This window comes from Mastomys coucha, unplaced genomic scaffold (genome assembly GCF_008632895.1).
Source record: "Mastomys coucha isolate ucsf_1 unplaced genomic scaffold, UCSF_Mcou_1 pScaffold23, whole genome shotgun sequence".
NCBI lineage: Eukaryota > Metazoa > Chordata > Mammalia > Rodentia > Muridae > Mastomys > Mastomys coucha.
Window position 1 is genome coordinate 51749361 of NW_022196906.1, and position 10224 is coordinate 51759584.

Consider the following 10224-nt stretch of genomic DNA (forward strand, 5'->3'; position numbering starts at 1 on the left):
GAAATCCGCCTGCCTCTGCCTCCCAAGTGCTGGGATTAAAGGCATGCGCCACCACCGCCCGGCAAGGTCCTCCTTTCTTATTCAGCCCCAAGTGTCCTGATAAGACATGCTAGAAACCTACCTTTCTATCAGCCCTAGTTTTCTATAAACTCCTTTCCCTTTGGTGCTCAGTCTTGCTGCCACTTGCCCTGAAAAGCAACTATTGTGTCTGTCTTGTTCCCACCACACTGGTCTGAAAGGTTCAAGCCAGACTTCCCATCAAGGTGTAAAAATTGAGTTGACAGCCTGGATGACACTGCTTCCAAGTGTCATTTAATTACATGATAATTAAAGGTTTGCAAAACACTCTCCTGGGTGACCTTTGTCCTGATCCCCTTTGCCTTCACCTCTAGAATCTTCTAAGACCAGTGCCAAAGAGACTCTTGGGAGAAATCCCGTCACTGCCTCCTCTTCACTGCACGGATAACTGAGGCTGAGAAAGGAAACAAAAACAGAAGTAAACTAGCTCAGGGTCCCAGTGTTAGGAAACCACTATGCTTCCTCCCTCATGTTTGTGTTCAAAGCTGGCCTCCCACTGTATATATAGCTGAGGATGACCTTGAACTTCTGCTTCCCCTGCTTCTGTCTCCCCTGTGCTAGGACTACAGGCTTGTGCTAGCACACTTGGTTTTATGTGGGGTGGAGATCACAATCCCCAGGGCTCTGTGCATAGCAGCATGTGGTCACCCACCAGAGCTACGTTTCTAGACATCATCATCATCATTAATATTATTATTATTATTATTATTATTTTGAAGCAGGACTCCTGCAGTTGAGGCTGACCCTTAAGTCCTCATCCTCCTGCCTCCTGGCCCCAATGCTCGGCTTACAGGTGGGTGTTACAGTAAGAGCTGTCCCTCCTAGCCCTGTAGGCGCACCACTCTGACTCACAAAAGGGCTCCTGGACTCCCTTGCTGGTGACTTCTCTCACCTATTTATGTGTACAGTCGTCAGCTAAGGCCAGCACTTGCCCCTGCTTGCTCTGATCTCTCTGGCCTACCTGTGGTGTGATGATGGCACAGCCTCTCCCAGGACACCCACACATGCTGCCACACTAGCTATGTGTGTGCAGAATGGCCAGCTACCCACAACCCACACCCAGATGCTTACTGACCATTCACAGGCTGGTTGTCCTCAGAGAACCGGGGAAAACCTTGTTCACATGAATGATGGATCCAGCAAAGAGCTGAGGGTGACAGCTCCAAGGGACCAAGACCCTAATATAAAAGGGATATTGGGAAGCCCAGTCCCCCAGGGAAGGAACTGGAGGGAGGAGTACTGGGAAGGGAGAGAAGTGACCATCAGACAAGCTAGGGTCCACGTCCCACAGGGCATTACCACACCTCGAAGTCCTACAGGATGAAGCGTGATTCAGCTAGCTGCTGACCTTCAGGATGAAGGCATGGGGACCCTCACAAATGCAAGGATTGTCATTCCAGGGGCTTTTCTCATGATGGTGTCTCAGCAGCCTTGATACCTCAAGCTGTGTGCTGGCCCAGAGGCCCTTACATATAGCAGAAGAGAGGTGCCAGGCAGGAAACATGCACTGTTAAGTGCTCCCATGTGCCAAGCTCTGTGCCAAGTAGCTGTCAAACTGCCATTTGCCCTCCACCTCCACACCTGGGGGGTGGGCAGGAGGAATCATTCCTACTTGGAAACAAGAAAGGCCAGCTCTCAAGAGTCAAGTGAAGGAGAGGCCTCCACAGTTCAGTGCCCTCTGGCTGCCTCACTTGGGCTCCAACTCCAGCCAGAGAAAGAACGGGCCAAGGCCTGTTCCAGACACAGCCTGTCCTCCCTCCCTGGGGCCCAGGCTAAAAAATCCTGGGGTAGGTGGAGCCAGTAGCCTGCGGCAGTCCTTTCCTCACACCCCCACACATGCGTGGGCTGGGAGGAAGTGGTGGTGTTGCCATCCCCTTGTGCTCTGAGGCTGCTGCCCATCTGTATCCTGGGATAGGACTCCCTCCGCCCATCCTCCTACCCGGAAATTCACTTGCTCTGGGGCTATGGGAAAACTTTGAGTGTCTCTCTCCCCAGGGGGCAGTAAGAACGTCAAAACCCCTTTCCAGGCCTTCTGCCCTCCAGGCTCTATCTGATCAGCTTCTACCAACAGCTCTGGGACATATGAAGCAGAGAGCAGCCATGAGAGTCTCCCTTCTCCTGACTGTGCAGTGGTTGGCATCTTCATCACTTATTTCAGCCTGGGGGCAGGGAGGGACAGAGAGATAGAGAGAGAGAGAGAGAGAGAGAGACAGAGAAAGAGAGACAGAGAGAGACAGGGAGAGACAGAGAGACAGAGACAGAGAGAGAGAGAGAGAAAGAGAGAGAGAGAGAGAGAGAACATTCTCAGTAGAAGTTGGTAGAAAGAAAAGAAATAAGCCTTTCTAGTCCCAGACTGGAAGAACCCACAACCGTCATCTGTGTGAGAGAAGCGCCCTCTGCTGATACATGCAGGAATACAGCCACCTAGGTGGCCCCACCTCAGGCTATTCGTACACAAGGAAGGAAAAGCAACTTGCCTGTGTCTTAATGTGTGCTCCCACAAAACTAGTGCTAGATTAACACAAGCAGTGCCCAACACAGCCTCTGGTTTATGTCAACTGAGTTTAAAAGGAAATAAAATTACCCAGGCTGGGACAGGCAGGGAAGGTGTGAATGAGTGGAGGGTTTGTACAGACTTGAAAAGTGAAGAGAAAGCCAGCTGGTGGTGGCACATGCCTTTAATGCCAGCACTTGGGAGGCAGAGGCAGGTGGATTTCTGAGTTTGAGGCCAGCCTGGTCTACAGAGTGAGTTCCAGGACAGCCAGGGCTATGCAGAGAAACCCTGTCTCAAAAAAAGAAAGGAAGGAAGGAAGGAAGGAGGGAGGGAAAGAAAGAGAAAGAAAAGTGAAGAGAAACGGCAGTTACATGCAGGAGCCAGCCCACAGCAATGGAACACAGGAACAGCAGAAGGGCTACACAGACCCACAGAGGAGTCTACCTGGAGCTGGTGATATGTCAGTCTTTAAATTTCTGCTCTTGAATCCTCATATATAAAATTAGTCAAAGTTGAGGTGACCTGGTCAAGAACAGAAGGTGAAAAAGATCTCCCATCCCACCACACAGGACTGGTTTCTGGAGTATCTAAGGACACTGGAGGGAAGTAGGTTTGAAACAAGAGATAAAAGGCAATGAGCAGCCCCTGGGGCTTTCGGTGTGTTTGAAACAAGCAAAGTATCTAAGAAGGAGAGAGAGCTGAGCCTCAGAGCTCAGGGAGGAAAGAGAGCGGGAGCAGAGGAGCATGGGGGTGCTGAGATCCTTCTGGCCTTCTCCAGACCACAGGCCGTCATGGACCCTCAGGCTGTGTGTGGAGTCATGGCCCCCTCTCCCTGTCTCTCAAGCCCTGCCTACACCATCTCACTTAATCTAGCTTCTGCTTATCTTATACGCTAGTCTGTCTCCTTGTGTGCCTCACACACCGGCCCTGGCACACACAGAGTATCTCCTTCTATACACACCAGGATTAAGGGGGAAAAAACCATCCCATGTCCTGTAGAAATGAGTTGGCCTCAGAAGCGGCGACAGAAGCCACTACACTTATCTTAAGAGGATACTCACCCCAGGAATGTCCAAAAGCTTTGATACCAGAAGGGGCAGCTTCAGAGCAGCAACGCTTCCAGTGACACCCACAAGAACATGGAACTTCCTCTCCACTGAGGGTACGGCAGCTGGGCATGGGGCCTTTGGTTCCATGAGGCTTCCTGGGGGCTGAGGAAGCCTGGGTTCAGAATCTAAGACAGAATAAAGGGAATCCTCTTTATTCAGTCATAGAACAAGCGGCCTGTGGTATGCCCTAGGCTGCCGGGGTTGCTGTGGGCTTTAACAGTCCCAGCTTCTGGGAGCATGCAATGTGATGATCAAATCAGGCCTCCTCTCTGTACAACGCTGTAAGAACCACACCTGCGCCATGGCTGCCCAGAGACTGTCTCCGAGGTTGTGTCACATAAACGAATCATCCAGGCTAAGTCTGAAGGATGAGCACTTTTTCAGGCAGGTAGAAATTGCTTCAAATGGAATAACCCTGCAAAGTGGAGAGGTCTGAAGGAGAATGGCAGAGAACACAGTGTAGGTTAAGAGAGAAGCTGAAGAGTCCTGAAGAGAGGTAGGAGAGACCAGTCAGACTGCGTGGTCAGATCTGGGCCAGAATGTCAAGGGTGGTGAGAACCTGCTGCTTAGTTGTGAGAAGGTAATGTAGGCCCTGGTGATGTGCAAGAAGGCCATGGTTAATGGTGGAGACCAGGGAGTTTACTAGGGTGTGCCTGGCTGGTTGGTGAATCAGATAGAGAGGACAAGATGCTAGGACGCCAGTGAACTGGAACCACAGGCAAGGAGGGCGTCTGCAGCCAGGAGACTTGCCTCTGTAGCCTGTCCCATCCTTGTGGACCAGGCTAAGCTCCAAAATACAAACTGACTTCTAAGGGTCTAATACAAAGCAGTGTCTCACTTCACAGGAATAGCTGACGGGGTTCTGACGGGGTTCCTCCTCTGGCAAGTGCTTGTGATACTGTGGCTGACGCTCACATCAAAACCTCTACCCTGGCAGCTGGGTCAGCACACCTCACTCCATCAGCCACAGTCACTTGAGGACCAAACCCTGGGCTGAGAAGTATGTAAGACGGCACTGCTGCTTTTATGGACTCTGTGGGTAGGTTGGGATGGCCCTTTTCTCCAGTGAACCTTTTCAATGATCTCTCGCAGTTTAGATGTCAGTTTCCTTTGCCTTTGCTTCTCCCCCTACCAGCAATCTCCCTAAAGATGACCAAATTAACCACCACCCACCTCTTCCCTCACTATCATAGTCCTGATTGTCTGCTGGATGATTAAACAGTGCCCTGTACCTGCCCTGCGAAGCAGGAGTCCCGGCTCCTGTCCAAGGCTGTACTCCTGACCTGGTGTGTGATCTTGGGCCAGGATTATACCCTCCCCAAAACTCTTTACTCATATGAAAGACACAGGAACAGTTGCTTTCTGAAGCCTCTTCCAGTGCAGCCTGAGTCAATGCAAAAGATGGTGGTAAGTGGCTCTTTCTACAAGACGTCCTAGAAGAGGCATTCCAAAAGGTCAAGTGTCAGCTACGGAAGGAGAACCCAGTGGCTCCAGCTCCCTCCATACCTGGGTAACCACAGGGGCCTCTTTGTCATTTGCCTGTAACATTTAGGCATATATCCTTAAGAGCTGAGGTGATGCCAGGTACCCTTCTCAAAGGGGTTAAGCATGGATTAGTTCCCTAGGCACAACTCCTACCTGTAAAGTTCACCTTGCCAGCACTTTTTAAAGATTTACTTTATTTATTTATTTTTGTTTTTTCGAGACAGGGTTTCTTTGTGTAGCCCTGGCTGTCCTGGAATTCATTCTGTAGACCAAGCTGGCCTCAAACTCAGAAATCCACCTGCCTCTGCCTCCCAAATGCTGGGATTAAAGGTGTGCACCACCACTGCCCAGCAAAGATTTACTTTACATATTCACTGTTCATGTGTATGGGTGCTCGCTGTTCATGTATGTAGTATTTTGACTGCATATTTGTCTCATGTGTGTGGGTATTTTGACTGTATGTATGTCTGTGCATTACTCGTATAAAGTGCTCAAAGAGGCCAGAAGAGACTATCAGGTCCTCTGGAATTGGAGTTATAAGTGGTTATGACCTGCCATGTGGGTCTAGAAAATTGAACGGAGGTCCTCTACAAGAGAAGAGCTCTCTTAACCACTGAGCCTTCTCTCTACCCAAGCCCCACCACTAATACTGAATCCTCGCTATAATTCAGAGCCTCACCCAGGACCAGGCTTGTTAGAGACATGAGCCCGCCAAAAGTCTGAGGAGCACTGTTAACAACTGACAAAGTCCACGGGGCCTACTACCAGCTTCCCCCAGAGCACATCATTAATGGGTGAGAGACACAATTGGGGTTTTTTTAAGTTTTTTTTTTTAAGATTTATTTTATGCATATGAGTACACACTGTAGCTGTACAGATAGTTATGAGCCTTCATCTGGTTGTTGGAAATTGACTTTAGGACCTCTGCTCACTCTGGTCAACCTGCTCGCTCAGTCCCTGCTCGCTCCAGCCCAAAGATTTGTTTATTATTATAAATAAGTACACTGTAGCTGTCTTCAGATGTACCAGAAGAGAGCGTCAGATCTCATTACAGATGGTTGTGAGCTACCATGTGGTTGCTGGGATTTGAACTCAGGACCTTGGGAAGAGCAGTTGGTGCTCTTACCTACTGAGCCATCCCACCAGCCTCACATGTGGGTTTTGTTATTGTTTAATTATTTTAAATTATGTGTGTGCATGTGAGTATGTACACTTGAATGTAGGTGCTCTCTGAGGCCAGAGGCATCCAGTCACCTTGAAGTTGGAGTTCTGGGCACTTGTGAGCTACTTGACATGGGTGTACACACAGGTGACAGGAACGGAACTTGGGTTCTCTGCAAGAACAGAACAGGAGCCGTCTCTCCAGCTCCATGAGAAGCACGTCCTTTTTATTTTTATTTTTTTCTTTTTGGTTTGTTTAGTTTTTCAAGACAGGATTCTCCATGTAACAGAGTACGGGCTGTCCTGGAACTCACTTTGTAGACTAGGCTGCCCTCAAACTCACAGAAGTCTGCTTGTCTCTGACTTTGAGCCCCTCTGACTTTGTGGAAAGGCACATTTTTGAATCTCTAGGAAAACTTACCTGTCAGTCCTCAAACTTCAACCCTGTTGTCCTTCTTCAGTCAAATGATACAAGAACAGAATAGTCCTGTAAAACAGACGCATGATTTCATGTGCAGTCCCTGAACCTCAAGAAGATAACAACATTCCTAAGGGTCATGTTACAGAAAGCTGTTGGTTAAACTGGAGGCAGGACTCCACTGCTCACTTCAGCTGTTCTCCACAGAAGGCACTGCAGCCCAAGAAACACTGTTTGTTCTGAGAACCACGCTTTGCTCAGGGCCAAAATCATTCTTCTTGCGGGGAGAGAGGAGCGTGGATATAGAAACAGAGACAGAGAGACACACAGAGACACAGAGAGGATAGAAACCAGATTATTTAACACACATTTGAACTCATATCTGTTCACCCTGAGTCCCAGGGAAAGTGGCAGCTAGTAAGAGTTTGAGCTCTAAGATCAAATTCCAATTCCAAGCCAATTTAGTTTCTCTCTCTCTCTTTTTATTTTTATTTTTATTTTTGGTTTTTCATGACAGGGTTTCTCTCTGTGTAACCCTGGCTGGCCTGCTATTCAAGGCTTTTGACATTTAAATTTTTGGGGTTTGTTTTTGTTTTGTTTTGTTTTGTTTCTTTCTTTTTTTCAGACAAGAGATTTTCTCTGTATAGCCCCGGCTGTCCTGGAACTCACTCTGTAGACCAGGCTGGCCTCGAACTCAGAAATCCGCCTGCCTCTGCCTCCCAAGTGCTGGGATTATAGGCGTGTGCCACCACCGCCCGGCCGGCGACTTTTAAATGTTTTATTTATTAACACAGTCAGGATGACTATAGCAGCACCTTACTCCTGTCTCCTGCCACCCACAGGAACTGTGAGCAGCTGAGAGGAGTGGGCGAGTCAGGTTATGACTGAAAGGTTGGGATTCCCCAGCTCAGCTCAGGGATCAGGGCAGCCATGCAGGTAAACCACAGCCAGAAAACTGTCCTTTCTCTGTCCTTCAGGGAGGCACGAAGACCTTGTTTATGTAATAAACGTAACTTCCAAACACAGTAGCAGGAGAGAAACTTCTGTGCACTTTAGAAACAGTTCCTATCTGTGCTTCTTCCTAGCTGGTTAAGAACGTGCCTTCTGATGCTTCAGAGCGTGAATGTTCCAGCATACATCCTTTCTCTCTGGCAGGCAGTTAAGATGGCGGACCACCCTCTGTCCTAACCACAGAGACCACTGGTTTGGACCAAGACCAGGCTGTACACGTTTGCATTCCCTGACCTATCATGCTTGTCCAGAAGTGTCCAGGAGCTGAACATTACAATATCTGATTCTCTCCTACCACTATTGACCCTCCAGAGAAAAACCCAAAAGACAAGTTTATTTTATCATGTGGTTCAGTGTTCCCTTTAAACCTCCAGGGCCGAGCTTGAGTCACTCTTGGCCACCCTTGGACTTCAGATTACGTTTTCTTTCCACCCTCATTGACTGAGGTACAGATACAAGGGAGATTCTTGTAATACTGATGTGCTGGCTACAACTAACTAGCTCTAGACCAGTCTTATATTCTAAGCTGCATAGGCAGGGAACAAATTTTTTTCATATTTTTTCTTGACCTTTATTATAACCACAGAACTTACACTTAGTCTCATTCAAGAAAAAGTAGGGTTTGGTGGCACATGCCTTTAATCCCAGCACTTGGAATGCAGAAACAAACAGATTTCTAGGAGTTGAGACTTGGTACATAATAAGTTCTGTGCTAGCCAGGGCTACACAGTGAGATCCTGAAAGGGGAGGGAGGGAGGAGAGGAAGGAAAGGAGGTAGAGAAGGAGAGACGGGGAAGGGAGGAAGTAGAGAAGAGAGAAATTTAAGAGACAGAGAGAACACACACACACACACACACACACAGTAGAGAAAGAGGCCTCAGTGTGTGAATATAATTCTCCTTCTCTCAGTTTAATCAAAGGAAAAGTTTAAAATTTCCACAAATACCTACCAGTAACAAAATGGGCAGGAATGTAGCCAAGAAAGTGTGACTGCACTGCACGTAAGGAATGCTGGGTGCAGTCAAAAGGCTTGGCATTCTAATGGACTTCTCTCAAAGCGGAAATAGGCATGTTTGACTCTAAAGCTGCAGCCGTTTCATTTGTACACCTCTTGAGGGCACATGTCAGGAAGATACATGACAGTCCTGCTGGTCCCCAACTGCTAGAGAGAAGCAGAAGACCCCAGCTCCCAAACACACATCCCTTCCTGAAGCTGGGGATCTCTCCTACCCGTTATCTAGTACTGGCTTCCAATATTCCAAACGTCGGTGATGGCGAAATTTTTTTCTGACAAAAACTGCCCTAACTCTTAATTTTTAAATGCCACTCGGCAAGTTTAGGGTTTAAGCATCTAAACACTCCCACCGTTCTCCTTTCTCTCAATTATTACTTCAAAATACAATTTGAGGCAAGCTGGTTTAGTAAGGCAGCTTGCAGCCAAGCCTGAGGACCTGAATATGAGGGCGGGACTTACAGGGTAGAACTGAGCCCTGCAAGTTGTCCTATGACCTCTACACGCACACTGTGACAGCCACCTCTCTTACAAAATAAACGTAATTTTTTAAAAAAATGTTTGCATTTCGGGACGGTCCTAAATCTTGTGGAGGGGCACCTTATACTGCAGTTTTTCAAAGGTAAGCAGTCAAGTGTGGGTGTCCTGATTGCGTTGCATTTTAGACTACATTCAACTCCGGTCAAGGATAGAGCATGATGTTTGCGGGCACGGGTGCAGCTGCATAAACCCCAATTCTGAGACTGGAGTCACACCTATAGCCCCACATCATACACTTTACACATAGACCCTCACGCGAACCCACAGCGGCCCGAGGAGGTTCGCCCACCGCCCCACCACGCGGGACCAGAAACACGACTTTCCGCCCCTTCCACTGCTCACCAGCTCCGGGATAGCCCCAAATATCGCGGTATCTAGGCGCCTTTCCGGCTCTAAAGGACTCGAGAGAAAGCTGGTGATCGCATGGCCTTATGGGAGTCGTGGTCTAGTTCTGCTGTGGCTTCTGGGAGTTGTAGTCATTGGGGCCCCCAGTGCGGGATTTAAGCCACATTAGGCAGGGAAGCCACGTCATTGAAAGAGTCACTTTGAGGAATCTTTTCTCAAAAGATCTGGTCTTCTGGAACTTAGAAATCTGCCAGCCTCTGTTTTTTTTTTTGTTTTGTTTTGTTTTGTTTTTGTTTTCTCTGTGTAGCTCTGGCTGTCCTGGAACTCACTCTGTAGACCAAGGTTGGCCTCCAACTCAGAAATCCGCCTGCCTCTGCCTCCCAAGTGCTAGGATTAAAGGCGTGAGCCACCACTGCTGGGCCAGTCTCTGGACTCTTAAGTGCTGGGATTAAAGGAGTGTGCTACCATGCCATTGCTACTTGAGAGGAATCTTAAGGGATGACCAGCACAGAGGATCTGGACAGCATTCTTAGAGGTCACACCTTTGGCAAAACCTCGGCATATTTGAATC

At 48.4% G+C, this 10224-nt stretch overlaps 1 protein-coding gene and 2 long non-coding RNA genes across 15 annotated transcripts in view; 2 read left to right on the forward strand and 1 right to left on the reverse strand.

The window, feature by feature from the left end:
• The window catches only part of Ppcdc (phosphopantothenoylcysteine decarboxylase), a 27586-nt gene extending 17876 nt beyond the window's left edge, over window positions 1-9710 (reverse strand). For 3 of the 12 annotated variants that reach the window (XR_004111656.1, XR_004111657.1, XR_004111658.1), the window contains exons 1-4: window positions 9651-9710; window positions 6749-6814; window positions 3634-3806; window positions 387-472 (exon numbers count right to left, since the gene is read on the reverse strand). Coding sequence is in view for 7 of the 12 variants with exons in the window: in XM_031344777.1 (XP_031200637.1) it covers window positions 3634-3768 (135 nt within the window). In the remaining 5 variants the exon portion in view is untranslated. Of the gene's footprint in view, window positions 1-386; window positions 473-3633; window positions 3807-6748; window positions 6944-8706; window positions 9241-9573; window positions 9620-9650 lie in introns of those variants that run through there. The other 9 variants (XR_004111655.1, XM_031344781.1, XM_031344775.1 and 6 more) reach the window with 7 other exon arrangements.
• On the forward strand, window positions 3853-4777 carry LOC116073086. 2 transcript variants are annotated; one of them, XR_004111659.1, is made up of 2 exons: window positions 3853-4069; window positions 4512-4777. It is a non-coding gene; the product is annotated as an uncharacterized LOC116073086 (long non-coding RNA). The 2 variants fall into 2 exon arrangements; XR_004111660.1 differs by having other exon boundaries at window positions 4527-4777.
• Window positions 7598-8104, forward strand: LOC116073087. The gene is made up of 2 exons (XR_004111661.1): window positions 7598-7681; window positions 7831-8104. It is a non-coding gene; the product is annotated as an uncharacterized LOC116073087 (long non-coding RNA).
• Window positions 9711-10224: the final 514 nt, after the last annotated feature.